The 17,593-nt window shown below is 40.2% G+C and overlaps 1 protein-coding gene across 1 annotated transcript in view; it reads right to left on the bottom strand.

Annotated features, from left to right (window-relative positions):
- XKR4 (XK related 4) overlaps nt 1-17,593 on the bottom strand; it is a 225,299-nt gene that overhangs the window by 71,859 nt on the left and 135,847 nt on the right. Inside the window, exon 2 of the mRNA XM_058019078.1 lies at nt 14,025-14,224. Coding sequence (XP_057875061.1) covers nt 14,025-14,224 — 200 coding nt within the window. The remainder of the gene's footprint in view (nt 1-14,024; nt 14,225-17,593) is intronic.

Raw genomic sequence — 17,593 nt, 5'->3', positions numbered from 1 at the left:
CACCTTTACAGGTTGTGCTTGGCCTTAGTGATGCCTGACAACAAAGGGATACCTTATACAGGCAAATGTTTTAAAGATAACATTTCCTCAACACACTTTGCCACTGTTCAACTCAGTGTTCCTTCAGCTTTCATGTTAGGTGAAGTATAGCTAATGTGCTTTCCTAGAGATCATTTGCAGCTCTGTAGATTTTATCCAGCTGATCTTTTCAGAAGAGCTTTTTTCAAAGCTCTGTCCATTCTCATTGCCTCAATTGTGTGTCAGTTTCAGAAACTAACACAGGACCCTGCCTTTGGGGTAGCAGATTTTGCTGCCCTCTTGTATAAAGAAATAAACTCCTACTGCTTTTCAGATTGCTCTGGGTCTTGGCCCATGTCCTTGTTCAAGCCCCAGATAAAAGTGAATCGTTACAGCCACTTTAAGTAATTGAGAATCAAAATTTAGAAGTGAAATGCTGATACCACCTTCCCCATTACAGCATTTAGCTGCTTCTGTCATGAGGCAATCAGCCGTGTATTGTAAGTGACTGTGTTGTGAGCCTCTCTGATCTAAACATGTGTTAGCTTAAAATATCAATTCAATTGCAATGCATTATGCTCTGCTCAGAAAACCCATCTGGTTCCAAAGGCTGCTGCCACAGGATGTGCTGCTGCTGCAAAGCCAAAGACCTGTTTCTGCCCTTGTTTGCATGGCTCTGCCTCTCAAGGAATGGCATTGAAGTGGCTGAAAGTGAACCACCCCAGTGCAGGTGTGGCAATGAGTCAGCCAGGTGTATGGCTACATCATGCAAATTTCCCAGCTTGTTTTCCCAATTTTGCTGCTACACTCATTATGAAGGAAGTGAAAGAAAACACCTCAAAAACAGAGAACACCTTTGGATTTCTTTTCAAGCAAATGATTGTAACCCCATTTCTTTCCTACTGAATCATCATTCAAGATACTTTCAGGCATTCAGATACTTTCTGCGCTCTTTATAACAAAACTGACTCCATAGGGGTGGAAAGTAAAATCACGCTTTTTAAAGGAAATTACAAGAAAAAAAAATTAAAATATTCATCCTCTAGCAGAATTTCTTTTTACTGCAAATGATTTTAGTGTCTACTGTGCTTGCAGGTGAAAGTACATCATTGAAAACCTCTAGATGAGAGTCCTGGTCTCAGGTTCTGCGAGAGATCTGCTGGGAGTACAGTGGGTCTGAAGAAAAGGCACGGGGAGCCATTTTCAGTTTGCTGCTGCCTTGGACTCAAGTTGCACATTTTCTGCCTTCTGCTGAGCCAAACCAGCACAGAGCCCAGTTACTGAGGAAAGCAGTAATGTTTTGAGCTATATTTAAGGATGACAAGCTGCTATGAATATACAGAGAGTAAATGCTACCATGTCACTTAGGGTCAGGATCAAGCAGATCACCAGAGCTCAATTTTTTTATGGCTTTGGGGCATCTTACTTATTTAGTTTTATTACCAAGAGTGACTAACCTAGGAACTCAAAATAAGCTCTGAATGCCTTTCTATGGCAGGGGAGACCTGGAAAAGATCCAGCTTAGCTAGATGGTGTTTGAACAGCTCTTTTCAGTCTATCTATCTATCTATCTATCTATCTATCTATCTATCTATCTATCTATCTATCTATCTATCTATCTATCTATCTATCTATCTATCATCTATCTATCTATTCAGCTACCTTTCTGGTGATGATGAATCACTCAATTTACATTTATCCAGAGAGCAGGGGGGAGATTATGAGAGCACCAAGGGCACTCATTAAAACCTGAAAACAGCCTGAAGTTGCATAAGCTTTCAGAGGGCTTTGACGCCGGGGTGGCAGCAGATGGCTGAAGGAGGGGACCACCCTGTCATTCACTGCCCCTGTGATGGGGATGACAGCACAGCTCACGAAGCAGCCCCTGAGCTACTGCAGATTTTAGTACAGCATAAAGCATGAGATGGGGGTTAGTTTATTTCACTTTGCAGACTGAGAAGTGCAGCGATTTGGGAGGCTTTTCGTGAGTCACTCTGTTGTCCCCACAGCCGGGGACACGGCAGCAGCCTCGCTCAGAGCGATACGGCAGCTGGCAGAAGGGGTTTGCTGCTGCTGATCTCTGCTACACGTGAGCCCTGAAAGCCCCAGGGCCCAGCACCTGCAGGATGCTCCCAATCAGTCCCGGGGGTGCTCTCTGACCCTGCCATGGGGCTCCTGGGTCCTCCTGGTTTCACTGGGTAGGAGCTCCAGGGAGGCTGCAGCTGTCAGAGCTCCTGCAAAACTCTGTGACAATCCTGGAGGGCTGCTGGAGGATGACAGGGAGCACTACTTGTGGCTGTCACACTGAGGGAGGATTCAATTCACACTTTTGACTCAATTATGAGTATGGAAGAATTCCTCTGCATCTTGAAATGTCCAGAGGGTGGGGAAGAACATGCAGAAGCACTGTCTATTAGCTATAAGGGGCTGGGATCAATAGTAATTGAGTAACCTCATACCACAAGATTCTTCCTGCTCAAGCTATTTAACTCCCAAGGGCACAATGGCCACCCAGGCATAAATGATATGCTAAAAGCCCCACTCAAAACTAAAACTAGAAATTCTCTTTTCAGCAGTAACAGAAAAGCGATTAATGATTTGTTTTTAAACTGTATTCATTATATACAGAGAACAGAACACAGTTTATTACTTTATTAACTGACGTACTGTTAGAAATAACACCCACTGGATAAAGGAAAATATTTTAAATTCATTTTCATTATAATTTAGTTCGGAACCCAAAAACTAATAAAATACACTTAATAGGTTTTTATCCCCATTAGGTTAGGTAGAATGGCATGCTTAACATAAAAGACAGCTACTTAATACCTTTTTGTAAAACAATGCTCCTATAAATCCCAGCCCAGCAAGTAGATTTTATTCATTAAAACAGTTCCACTGAGTTCAGTGAGAAGGTGCCCACAGGGGTGAACCTCCTGTACCTGACTGTACCTTTTGTTTGAGTCACACTTAACACTGGTTATTCACTGATACTGGCAAAACTCTGAGCACAAAGCAAAAATACAGTGAGTTTTTTTATATTTGTGGCTTGATACTCATCTAACACACAGCTGAAAAACACTAATATGTATAAAACTAGTTACAGGTATGAAATCCCATACAAATCTCATTTGTATACCACTGTATATTCTGTATACCACTAAACTTGGATGTCATGTGAGGCACATTTTAAAACCTGCATTTCCACTTTGGCATGCAACTTACAGCTGAAATCACTCTCATCAGGAAAGATTACTTTTCTGGTTAGCTTTGGCAAAAAAAAAAAAAAAGTAATCCTGCAGATTAACAAACTAACATGCACTCATGCACTAGCAATGAAAATGACAGAAAATTTCAGATCTGTGGTTTTGGCGTGAAACTGGACATGCACTTTGGCTCTGTGACTGAAGATTTAAAGGTCACTGCATGATGAAGAATTCACATTAATTCTTATCTTTGAGGTATTGTGAAGGCTCTGGGTAAGACACAATCACGACTAAAATTTGTCACTGCTATATTAGACACAGGAAAGCTCTTTCTGTGCCAAGCATGCATCACTTTTTTTTCCCATCCCCAAGCAAAAGTACCAGTCATAAAAAACACAGGAACCCAAAAATGAAATTGGAAATTTTTTCTTTGGCAAGTTCACTTATAGCACAACAAAAAGGGAGCAGAAGGATATGCCACCAACTTTCTGACATTCCCCAACAAATAAAATTCAGTGTGTAGGCAATATATCACTCTTGCAGAAACTAAATGCACTACTTTATGTCTCAGGCTGTCTTTACCACTGTGTATACATTAACAGCTTTGTGAAGGCACTATTAAATTTAAAAATCTGTAGATAATGTGAAAATAATTTTTGTTGGGTTTTTTTGCCATTCCCTGCAGCAGTAAAGAATTTCTTTTCATAATACCTCCAGGCTCATAATGCCCTTAAAGCCTGGATCCATCAGAGGGGATCAGCTGATCCTCAGGAGAGCAGGGCTGCCCTCAGAGGGGTCTCAGAAGACTGAGAGGAGTGACAAAAAGACTTACAAAGGCAAAGGAAAACTCTTGCATGTTCATATCACTTTGGGCCACCAGTAATGGATTCACAAACTGGAGGGAGGCCAGTGAAGAGTCACTGAAATTAAAGGATCCTAGAATGTCACTCCATACTCTTGTAAATGATCTGTCTCCATCTTCCTTGTAGGCCTCCTTTGGGTACTGGAAGGCCACAACTAGGTCACCCTATTGCCATGCTGAACAATCCTAATTCTCTTATACTTTCCTTGTAGGAGAGGTTCTCCATCTCTCTGACCAACTTGATGGGCTCCTTTGGACTCACTCCAAAGAAATGTCTGTGTCTTTCCTATGCTGTGGACCCCAGAGCTGGATGCAGCACTCCAGGTGGGATCTCACCAGAGCAGAGCAGAGCAGAGGGGCAGAATTCCCTCCCTTGCCCTGCTGGCCATGCTGTTTTTGACCCAGTATGGGATATGGTTGGTTTTCCAGGCAGTGAGTGCACATTGCCCGATCATGTCCAGCCTCCCACCCACCAGCACTCCCAAGTCCTTATCAGGGTTGCTCTGGATCTGTTCATCCCCAGCCCATGTTGATACTGGGGGTATAAACACCCCAGTATTACCCCACCTGAGCCAGGTACAGCACCAGCACCTGGTCTTATTAAACCTCATGAACTTCTCATGGCCCCACTTTGTGAGCTTGTCCAGGTCCCTTTGGATGGGTCCTGTCCTTCAGGTGTGTTAGCTGCACCACTCAGCTCAGTGTCATCTGCAAATTTGCTGAGGGTGCACTCAATCCCTTTGTCCATGTCCTCAATGAAGATATTAAATATCACTGGTGCTAATATGGACCCCTGAGGAACACCACTCACCACCAATGTCCATCAGATTCTGAGCCACTGACCACTTCCCTCTCAATGTGACTGTCCAACCCTCCCTTGTCCATCTACCTGTCTACTTATCAACTCCATCTTTTTCAATTTAGAGAGAGGGATGTTGTGGGGAATCATGTCAAAGGCTTTGCAGAAGTCCAGGTATATAACATCTGTAACCCTTCCCTTGTCCACTCCTAGCCACAATGTTAGGGACTATGGTGCCTGAGCTGGCTTTGTGTAGCCTGAGGGAGGACTGGTAGAGAGGACTGTGAACCAAGAGGAGAGATCCAATTGCCATTTTCTCCTGTCTAAAAGGAGAATTATACAAACCCCTCAAACTTAGAGGCACAAAATGAGTCAAAATTGCAGCAAGGGAAAATCTGATTTGCTGTAAGAAAAGAGATTTTTGCCAGGGTGGTGAGCATTGGTCCAGTTCACCCAGAGAGGCTGTGGGCTCAGCAACCACAGAAGTGCACAAAACTCAAACAGACATGGCCCTCAGGAACCTGATCAATTTTTGAACATGGTTGTTCCTCTAAAAGGGTTTGGACCAGATGATTGATTGAGGACTCTTTGACCTATCTTGTTCTTTCATTCTGTGACTAGACACAGGAGCTGGTGTGAGCTGGAAATATCACCCAGAGGTGAGATTACCAGCTTTGTACTTGAACAAACTCCATCAAAAAGCCTTGAGAAACCAATCTTTAAATTATATTCCTATACAAATGTAAGTTTATAAAACCACTTATAATAATTTTCTTTTGACTGGCATAATACCTCTAAGGCATTACAAAATATGTACCTAAGGTTGTGTTCGGATATCCAAATATATGTCATGATTTTTTCAAAATTTAGTGAAGGAGGCCCCTACTTACTCTCTTTGGTAACCATCTGATTTATTGATACCTTCCTACAGGTTTTTGCAGCTTAACTAGGGACACCTCTATCTGCAAATGTAGCTAGAATTGCTAATGTGAGAAGAAAGAGGACAAAAAGAGTAGCAATAAAATGTGTACTAAATCCTCTTAATACTGTTTTTAATTACTTTTTTTTTCTATTAAAATTACATATGAAGATTTTATGCTGGTATGTTATGAAGCCTTACTGCTATTCACTCAGAATGACTGAATAGTTTATTCATTTTCTTATGATGTAACGAGTGGAAAAAATTGTTTAATAAGTGGCCAAGCTTCCCAAAATGATATTTTTTGCATCATAATGCACACTTACATTTATATGTCTACATAGTGCTGTGTTATCCTCTGGTCTTTTTATGACCAGTTAATAGGTAATAAACATGGATAAAGATACCAGCATAAACTCAGTAAAAACCAGAGTCATCAGAACATCTTGTTATGAAAAAATGTTTTATGCAGTTCCCCTCATTACTAATGCTGCAAGAGGAATTAGGGTTATTTTACTGCAGTTAAACAGAAAAAATAAAAATATTCACTAGTCATCTTTGATTGACTTTCAGGGGTTGAGGTCCTGCAAAATGGGTTTGTTAAGACAATAACTATGTACATTGCTTCTTGTTTTTACAAGTTGTATTGATGCATCATACTTTTAGATAGATGAATGGACAGGGACAGGACATCAGGAAACACAGGAAATAAACACAGGACATGAAGCATTATAGGGTTACAGAAAGACCTGTAGGGGTACAGAAACACCCATGGCCTCATAATCTTTCCCTGGACATGGGTGCTGAAAGAAGGCTGGTATTCAGGAAAGATGGAAATAATGGCAAAAGCAGCGTGTGTGAATGGAATGACAGCAGGATATTTCAGAAAGGGTTCCCTGATAAAACAGATTCTGTTTGCATACAAAATCACTTTGGGGAAAGATTGTGGGTAGTTGTTAGAGTCTGCTGTAGAATTCCAGAGTTAAATTTGGATATGGATTGAGCTGTTCAAACCATTATTACAGGGAGAAATTCTGCACAGAATTGTCTCGTTATGGCAGCCTCTGATTTGTCAGATATAGGCTGGAGAACAAGTGCTGCTGAAGGCAGCCCAGATATTCCAGGGTGTGACAACTGACAGCTTTTCTGAGAGAAAGCAGAGAGGATTCTTTCTAAACTTAGTTATGGAAAGCATAGAGGTTGTTACAGGACATCTAATTGTAGCAAAATAGCATTGAATCCCATAAATGTTGGTTTAATTTATATACAATGGAGGGATAAACAAAAATAGATCTGTTAGTAAGTCTAACAGAATTTTAGAGAAATGAGTGAAGGCAGCAGAAATTAATTGTTCTGTTCCCCACTTCTCTGTGGGGGAGACTTGGATTTTCTTTGAGGCAAAGTGCAGAAGGATTTCTGGAGCTTTTGAACACTGAAACCCAAAAACTTTCAGAAAAAAAGCCTCAAAACCTACCTCAGAAATGCTTCTTTGATTGAAATTAAAAAAAGAATGATGAGCAATAAAGGTTGTGCTATATAGGACAATTTTCCATAAGGGCTCTTGAAATAAGAGCTCAAAGACAGAGCCAGCTGATAGAAAATAAGAACAGAAAGGAAATTTGTATTACTGTAGATGGAAGCAATGCTGGAAGTTCCTTGTTTTCACCCAATGCAACCAAAACCTCTCTGTTTCAGGATTGAAAATAATTCAATGTATGAAATCCTGCTGTTGGTGAGCATCATCTTAACCATCCCCACTCAGAAGTGGTGCCATGTGACTGAAAAGGAGGCATTTCACAAGTACCTGGCTGAAGCAGGGCTACAATGCAGGCTTCAATACAACACAAAGCTTTAGAGCAGCTTTTAAAGCAATAACTAACTGGAAACAAAGGTAAATCCAGAACAATAGGATGGCTTGGGTTGGAAGGGACCTTAGAGGTCATCTAGTTCCAAATCTCTGCCATGGGCAGAGACTACTTTCAGGAACATCAGATTCCTCACAGCCCTGTCCAACCTGGCCTTGAAACATGAAAGTGTATGAGAAAGAATGGATAAATCAAAAATGAAGTAGATCATAAGAGGGCTGGAGTCTAGAATAGCTCAATAGCTTTCTTTTATAACCCCTTTCTCACCAAGTAAAATGTGGCAGATCTAATCTATCAAATGGCAGAATGGTGACTACAATGCTAATGGGAAAGTGCTGGTGATGCTCGAGAGGTTAGCAAATAGCAGAGGAGAAATAAGGCAGGTAAAGGAGCTAATTAAAGAAAGATACTGCAGTTTATGTTGAAATGCTAATAAGGAACCCTTGAGGTGGAGTAGAGTTACTCTTACTTTTTCAATACTGATTACACTTGGAACCAATCTTGTTTGAACACTTCTCTTAATGACCTTTGTTAAAGACATAATGTACTGGTAAGTGTTTGGGAGATATTGTCAATGCAGGAAAGGAGAGTGATATGTGCAAAAATCAGGGGGATCTTGCAGGCTGGAAAAGTAGAAAAGAGATGAAATTTCCTTACATGTATTTAGTTGCTAATACATTTTTATAATGTAATTGAAGCCTCATCAGAGTGATATGACACTAGAAGAGCCTGTGTGCTTTAAAGGACCATAATAACTAGAAATAACTAGAATTAACTAGTCTAATACCTGAGTGAACAGGGAATTACAACCCTAGATCACACCTAGTGAGATATTGCCATGAGAAATATGGGAGCTCTGGATAAATGTCATGTGGAGTGTTCTATGAAGTCTTGGTCATCTGTATACACCAAAGATGAATTCAGACTGGGACTGAGGAAGAAAAAGTCTATGAAGAAAATTCAGAACCCCTCATGAGATGAAAGAATGCACAGCAAGAGGAATGATTCCACTTTTCCATCAAAGTATTTCTTATTCCCCAATCCCATTTGTCACTCACAACAATCCCACGGGGCAGGGGAAAGCAGTGCAATTCCTTGTCTGGAAGGATGACTGGTGGCTGCTAGGTAATGAAAAATATTGGCTGAAGTCTGACTGCTTTTCCCTGTAGTGGAAGCTCTCAATTTTTAAAAAATATTTGTTTAAAATCATAATTATTTTAATTTATTTTTATTTTCATTGTTTTTACAACATTGTTTTTACAACATTTTTTTACAACATTTAAGAAAACATAATTATCTTTGAGATGTTGGCTGTTCTTTTATATTGATTGAAATACTGCAATGGATCAGAAGTTCTAAAAAGCAGGACTTAAGGACAGGAATGGGCTATATTATTGTAGGGACCCCATTTCCTTAGGGAACAAGTGTAAAAATAGGAATGGCACTAGAACAAATGTGTGCAGACTGCTGATAAAATTAAAAAGTCAGAACACACATAACAGGTCTATATCAATCAGAGAAGCTTTCAACTGGTATATTAGATACTAAGGGTATAACTAGTTTTAAGATTGTAATCATGTTATGAAATAGTTTATTTGACTTGATTGCCTTCAGGAAGTCCTCTTCTGGACTATCAGAAACAAGGGTATGCTAATATGATGCCTCTATCCTAATGAGCACAAGATAACATTTTTGAAATTTGCAAAAGGACCTGCGGATCAGTTTTAAAGTCATTTCCAGAAATGACATTTACTCTGTAGTATATCATACTTGTTGATCCTTGTCACTGGAAATCTGTTTTGCCAAGTAGAATCTGTAAGTATAGGTTGCTCTGGTTTAGTTTCTCGGTGGAAAGTTTGGGTGCTGGACTGCTGTGGTGCAGAACCTTGACAACACAGAAAAGTAATGGCAACTTGCCCAGAACTCAAGTGCTGCTCCTGATTTCCATACAAATATACATTGAATTGTATAAAATGTTGCATCAGAATTGTGAATTTTATTTAGTTATCTATTTATAGGGCACTGCAAATGTAGGCAGCATTTTACAGAGCAATCCAAAATTGCTGTGTGCTAACAAAAAGGAAAAGCTGTGCAAAATCATAACGCTGTTCACAAAAAAATTGTAGACTTAAATGATTTTCAGTTTACTGTGCTGATATGAAAAGTCTGAATTCCTGATGCACAGCATTGAGCTTTGCCAGAGGATTTTTATAAACAGCTAGTGAACAACATAATTTGCTTCTGCCAGATAAAGTTAGAACCTATCAGGCATGTCATAAACTGCTATCAAGTCTCTGAGATTCTTCTTCAGCTCAGGCAGGAGCAGCAATTTGTTTGGAGTGGGAGCACTGGAGAATGGTGCTTGGTGGCACTGTAAACATTGTATACTGGCTGTGGTGTCAGCATATAAAGTGTAGGGTTTCCAACAGAGTTGGTAGAAAATGGGAAATGTTTGGCCAGGGAGATTTCCTGGAAATGCATTTTCAGCAGAATCCAGTAGCTCTGTGGTGTCTGGTGACTTCAATGAAACTTGATGAATTTATAAACTGGTCTGAACTTTTTGTTTTGCTTCTGGCACTACTGTCAGTCCCCATTAAGAAATGCAGCTTTATATGACATAAACTTTGATTAGATTTTGATTAAACTTTGATAGAGACTTTGATTAATAACACTGTATGGAGAAGCCAGAACAAACCTCCCAGGGGCTGATGAAGAAAAAATGGTCAATGCAGTAAACAGGAACGAGAAGCTAATCTATAATTTAAGCAATGTGTTAATTAATACAGTATAAATAATGAAATCTGTGGTAAATCCAGGGAGTAATCTTGTCTATCTGCTCATCTAGGTGTGGTTAGAACACCATACCCTGAATAGGAAAGTAGTATCTGTATAACTGTATGATGGGAGTCTCTTTCCAATCAGATGGTCAGCAAGATTTTTTTCTTGCTGGAGTTTACTCATTTTAAGATGAGAAACCTTTTTAAAACGGCATAGTGGGAAAACTGAAAGAAGTAAGAGAAGAGTGCCAAGGGATGGCTGCTAGTGTGCGGGCAGGACTCCAAATGAGGTGCCACATAAAGGGACAGCCCTGACCTTCCTTCCTTACCCTGATGCCGTGTCCTCCCTTGCCTCCCCAGGGCTGGCAGAACCCATTGTTGATATTCCCCTGTCCCAGGAAGCTTGGCTGTGCTCAGAGCAAAGGCAGGAGGAACAGACTCCTGTGAGGAAAGAGGGAGGAATTACCTATTTCAAGGCACATCAGTCAGTCTTCTAGATAGCAGATATTTCTTCAAACTCAAAGGAATCACCTGAGTGGAAGAGTTGGAGGGAATAAGGGTATTAGCACAGCTCCAGCTTAGCCCACTGTCAAACTGAAGTTGTTCGTCTTCTTGAGAACTTTGCACCTAGAAATCATCAGCTTCCCACACAAGCAATTTCACTCCTTCCACTCAGGTGAGAGCTGGCTGCTGGTTGTAGGCAGAATAAGAATTAACATTGCCTCTAAATGTGCCAGTTTTGATGAAATCTTAAGGAAGAATCAGGGTTTTAGAGGATAATTTGGGTACTATGTTACTATTACTGGGATAACCCTGGATGAGGATGCAGAAGAGAGATTCCACTCCATAAGGTCTGTCCATGGCCTCCCACACAAGCCTTACTCTGCTGCAGGGTCATGATACAGGGTGCACAATCCTTGCTAGATTGCAGCTTTAAAATTCATGCTTGGGGATCCCAGGCAAGTGCTAAAGGATCCCTGTGGTGTATCCTCAGGGCTTTTGAAGTGGTCTGTGCTGCAGTGCATGGGAGATTGAGGGGACAGGTTTTGCAGATATTGCACAATATTGCTCATGATCCCCATAAAGATCCATGTACAACTCTGCACATATTTCTTCCCTTGATTAGCAGGGTGTAGTTACTGAAATAAGAAAGAGTCTTAACCAAGCCAACATCCATTACAAAACTTGTAATCTTCAGTAACACTGATAGCATTCTCCTGTTGGGAATAATGCTATTTAGTTGCATTTGGAATTAAAAATATAGAATTTAATAAATAAAAATACTTAAAAGATTTTCCTTGGAGTAATTAATGGATTAATATTAGAAGTACCCTGCTTACAGACCATTCATGTCCTGTGCCAAATTTGTGGTTTGTGAAAGTCATAAACTCATAAGAACACGGACCAGCAATGTCACTTAACAATTCTCCTAATAACTTTGTCCTGTGGGACAGAGAACTAAAAGAACAATAAAAACAATAAAAAACCAGTAGCATTCCCTAAACAAAGAAAATCAATCAAACACCCTGTTTATTGATCCATGTTGGAAATCTCTCTAACAGGCTCAGTGAGTGGACAGCTAGCTGAAGAAAATACCTTATGGCTGGGCTTTTTAAAACACCCATTTGTAGCATGATACCACTGAGAAAAATTATGCTCTTCTTATGCAGCCTTGTAGCTAGTCCACCATCCTGTGGTGCAATGCATTAGCCTTACCATTTCTTTAAGAAAGGAGAGAAAACAGAGAAAGGATTTTCACAGCTGGCAAGATGCTAAAACATATTAGCTTTTATTGTGAGATTGTAATGGTACTACTGTTTAAGAAAATCCAGCATCTTGTTTAATTTTCTTAGTTTTTTAAAATTGATCCTTTTCTCTGTGGAAGCTGGAAAAATATGGGGGAAGCATAAGTAAATACCATCAACCTTCTCAACTGCAATCCATAATTATAGTTTTATTACTTTCTGGTTTCTGATGTATAGGTTTCACAGAGCTGATTGCAGGGTGCAGGAACCATTTTTGCCTTTTAAATTGAGGCATCTCAGGTCTTCTCTAATTAACCACTTGCAGAGTGTATCACAGGCTCAGTGTCTACTCACCAGGCTCATTTCTCAGAGAGAGATCTGTTATTGCACTAAAATGAGGACAAGAGGCATTCTGTATTAATAGTTTATGAAGATAGCTAAATTACAGCTGACCATACAGTATTCTGCCTGTGTTCTTCTCCTAAATCTTTCTCTGGACTCACTTTTTCTGGGGAAACAAATCTTGAAGTGATAATACCTTCTCTGCAATGATAACAGTTTGAGAAATTGCAGTAGGAAGTGCATAGGCAAACTTCCTTGTACAGAGCACCAACTAATTAAAATAGAAACTTTGGTTTTCTTTTCCCATTAAGGTGGCAGAGTTTTAGATCTAATGGAACAAAAAACACAGGAAGAAGTACAGCTCTTTATTACATGACGGTTCAGAGCTCTGTAAAAGTAAAGCCTCTGATTTATCCATAAGAAACTGCCCAGGATCAAGATCTTCACACAGTTACCCACTTTGTGCCCAATCCTTTTTTAGCCAATCAGATTCACTTCATGTTACTCATAGCAAGCTAACCAGACCCAACATTTCTTGGAGCAAGGAGCTGTCACATTTTCTTCTTGTACAGTGGTAAACACATGAACTGTTCCTTAAAAGCAAATGACAAAATTCTGAATTTCCTTCCTCCCTCTGTCCCTCTCATTCTCCCCTCCTCCCTTCACTCCTCACTGCCTCATGGCATTTTTGTCACCTTCTGGATTCCAAGTTCTCATTCACTTCATTCCCTTGCTAAAAAATTCCATCCAGGTGCAGCCATAAGGCAAAACAATGGCACAATATGAAAGGACAGCTGTCAGGTAGCCAAAAGCAGCATGAGAAAAGCAATAGTGAGTGAGATATTCCAATATCTGTATCACTGACTGACAAAGCCATGTAGCAGGACATATGCATGCATTTACCATTTTAGAGAAGTAACCACACTTGCTGAAAGCATCAACCTTTCAAGGAAACCCAGAGTGTGAAGGAATGAGTACTGCTGGAGAGATGATTTGTATTATTTCGGGTAAGCACGGCCGAGAGCTGATGGGCATAAACATTGGCATTATCTTCACAGAATTGCTGTTATCTCCTGTGCTGTCTCCTGCTTTGCATAATGCCATATCAACCTCATTACTGCAGTTTGCAGGGTTTTGAACATTCACAGAAAAAAGCATAGGGAGAAGAGTAATAGTTTGATTGATGCAATTTTCACATTGGCCCAGTGGATAATCAGAAGAAGCTCTTCTATTACAAGGACATGCAGAAAGCAAAACATTTTAAATCCTACCCACAACCCAGGGCCATTAAGAAAGGCTAAAAAAACCTCTAATAACACAGTCTTTCTTGACAGAGTTATTGTTAACAGCTAAATAGCAGCTAGCAGGCAAGATCTGCTCTATGCCAGGACTACAAGGCACACAGCAGTCTGAACGAAGGATAAATATGTATGCGTGGAAATTACATCTTCCAAAAATTATAAAAAATAAATAGATTAAATGAACCCCTACCTTGGAGAGCCTGGAGTGTACGAGTCTGTACAACAATACAGAGTTGCAGGACCAGTTGTGGTGCACTTTCCAGAAAGGTGGCTAGCAAATGCAGCATACTCACATCTGCATACTCATACACCATTTTCCAATAAAACCGCCATCTGTCATTCTCTCCACTCTGTCGACTCCGGATACCCAAGTACATCGTGTGAAAATACCTGGAAATAAAAGAGAGTGGTTATAGAAGCACAGAATGATATTTTACATGTTCTACTTCTGCTTGCAAACAATGTTTTGTTCAAAGTACTTCAAAATAATGAACGCTTATTTAAAAAGATCATTGTATTTCAATTTATAATAGTTTATGTGATAAGAGTAAACTAAACTGAAGGCAAAACTAGCCTTTTTAAGGCCATTAAAAAGGCTTAGCATTGACTTATTTGTTAAATAGTATTTCTTTCAAGGACTCAGTTTTCTAATTTGAAATATACAGGTGATATCTTGGTTATATGGCCTTCCTCAGAGGTTTTGCAAATAATGATAGGAACAAAATGGACTCTTTAATGAGAACCTGCAAAGAACTAATCTCCTTCTGCATGGCTGTATTAGGACTTGGAGAAACACCTGCACTGCAACTCTGAGGTGGTCTTAGCCTGTAGCTCTGCTATGGCAGAACTTATTGTCCTGCTTTCCCCCCTTCTGACACACTGAGTATTTCAGATACTGCCAAATGTATTGCGGTTTTTTTTCCTCATAGTTTGATTATTTTAGTCGGAGAGAAGATGTAGCTGTGAGTTCCTATTTTAGAAGGCGTGGAGATGTGGCGGTGGGTTCCCTTGGAGATCAGAAATGACTCACTGTGGTAGCTCCCATGCAGCAGTAAGCAGCAGCGGGAGCCAGGAGCCCAACAGTCTGCTGCTGCTGCCCGTAGTAACCAGCAGATAAAGGGAAAAGAGGCAAAGCCCCTCAGCTCTTGTGCCCTGTGCAATCAGCAGGAAAAACACCTGGCAACCAGCTCATTAGCTAGGTTTTGGTGGGTGCAGGAGCAATGAGTGGTTTTAGGAAGCAAGGGAGGTCTTCTGAAGGCTAGTACCCAGATGCTGTGATGCCTGTGGTGACCCTTGCAGAGCGTGCAGCAGCTTCCCATGACACACCTGAGTCACAGCACAGCGATCACTCGGGGTGGCCTTTGATCTGCTCTGTTATTCTGATCTGCTATCAGATATTCTGTGTCAGAAAAGCTCCCACACTGTTCCTGCAATTTTAGTTCCAAACTAATTAAGGCTGGCTGAAAAAAATCCCCAGTCTCACTTCATGAAAAATTTTGAAGATTAAGGTATTGTCTTGCATCAGGGTGCCTTGTGTCCTGCAGTAGTAGCCTGGGGAGCTACTAACTGATGTGGATCTTTGTTTCTCTTTTTCTTGAGGTATCTTTAATATCCTGTTCCTGACATCATTTTCTTATGATATTTTAATATGTTTTCACAGCAAATTTTTAAGGGAGATCCTATTTTATAATTAGCAAAAGTTTAGTAAATTTTAACCACTTTCAATATGAATTGCTTTAATTAGTTAATATAAAGTATTTCAGTATTTCTTCTTTCCACAAGTTCTTAAAACCCTTTTCCTAACTGGTGGAGCATGGTGAATAGTGAAATCTTCTTTTACAAAAGTTGCATGCAACTTTTGTAAATTATAAAATTTACAAAATTTTATAATCTCTGCTCAGCTGTAACTTCGGAGGTGTCTTATGCTGATGAGAAGACTTTTGGCTTCTGACTGGCAAGCCTTGGTTGTCCCCTTGAAGAATGACCCAATACACCCTTGTACCCAATGCACACTCTATGCAGAGCAGCAGTTTTTATTCAGGAATATTCACCAGACAAAACCAGGGACTAGCACAGAGAAACAGCTGAGAGGACAAATCTGAGCCTGCAGCATTTCTCTTGACAATGCACATCACAGCAATATAAAAGGAAAACACATTAAACTCACATTTAAATTAAAATCACACCAGGTGGCTTTGAATTTTATCAAAGTCCCGTGTGGGAGTGAAGCAGCAATGAGCTGCTCAGAGACTGAGACCACAGAGGTACAGTAAACAAGACACCAACTGTAACTTTCATGCAAAACACTGAGCAGGTCTAGATGGGTCAGAGTGTGATGGCATAACTGGGGCACTCTGGTGTCTTTGGGGTTAGGTAAAGTGGAATGGCCTGCTGCCCAGATCTGAAAGCCACTGAGCTGGAAAGGCATCTTTTGCTGCACAGTTCTGTTAATGGGGTCCATTGGACCCACTGGTTCTCAGTCACGATCCATTTAATTGTTCCTAGACCTCTCATTAAAGTCCTGCAGCACAACAGGGACAGGTAAGGCTTTTATTTCCTTCTGCAGTTTATTGTTTGGGTGGGGGTGGTTTGTCCTGCCTAACATGTCCTCCCAAGGGGCACACCTTGGAATATTGCACATAGTGGGACCAGACAGCATCTTCAACACCATTCTTTTAAGATACCACTAACCTCTCCTATAAATTCCTAAAGGAGCTGTGGCTGCTGAAAGTTGTGCCAGGAGGCTCTAGCTCTGCCAGTGGAGCCATCTGCAACTTCAGTTCTACAGCATTTGTACAAAAAGTATTTTTCCTATTACAAAAATGACATACTGTGGCAGGTGAGGACCCCTAGGGTTCTCTACCTGCTCTGCAGAGTGGTTGTGCATGGCAAATATGTTGTGATTAATGAACCCGTATGGAAATATTTCCTCTCCCGTTGCACTTTATTGTGAAACACTGGCAGTGAGTTATTGGGGACTGGGGAATCATTGCTCTTTGTCTACTTAGCTCTCTGCAATTTAAACACAAGATGTAGAGGAGGAAGATACTTTGTGGTTTTACACACTGGGGACCAAATTTCAGCCTAGGGTGATTTTTTTTCTGTCCTTTCAATTTTGGCCAAATTAATTGCAGGCTGAAATTAACATTTACACACATAATTACTGTCACTGATTTATAGGCATAATCAGGTGATTAGACAGCTAAACATTCTGATTTGCGTCCACAATTAATTGCACCAGCAATTGATGTTAGGTGTGCAAATTAGGAGCTATTAAAATAAAAAGAAGGTCTAATAAAATGATTCATATATCAAAGACACTTTTTTCTGATTGTGAAATATAGAATAAAAAAATGGGAGAAAGTGCTTTGTTGTAGTGGCTTCCAAATATAGCTTAACACTGCAGCAATGACACATTCCATTTTATATATATATGCATTATGTAATTCCACTTCAGACACCCTCACTGGAGGCCTATTGTCAGCAAATGCCATACATACACAGTCAGAGGTAGTTCCTGATTTAAAACGTTTTTCTATTTTGGTGTTCTGGTATTGTTTTGGTAGAAATTCACATTTTTATGTGAGTCTAGGTTGTGACTCTTTTATACAGTTATTCCAGAAAGATATAGGAAAAAGCAGTATAGAGTTCTGCATTGCAAAATTTCTTAGGTAAATTGATGTCAATTTTCCTGAAAGAACAGCTGTGAATGTCATTTTTTTGGTTGTGATTGCATTCAGTCAACTACAGTCTTCTGCC

The sequence above is a fragment of the Melospiza georgiana genome, chromosome 1, assembly GCF_028018845.1.
Source record: "Melospiza georgiana isolate bMelGeo1 chromosome 1, bMelGeo1.pri, whole genome shotgun sequence".
NCBI classification, from domain to species: domain Eukaryota; kingdom Metazoa; phylum Chordata; class Aves; order Passeriformes; family Passerellidae; genus Melospiza; species Melospiza georgiana.
This window is presented reverse-complemented; position numbering and strand designations above follow the sequence as displayed.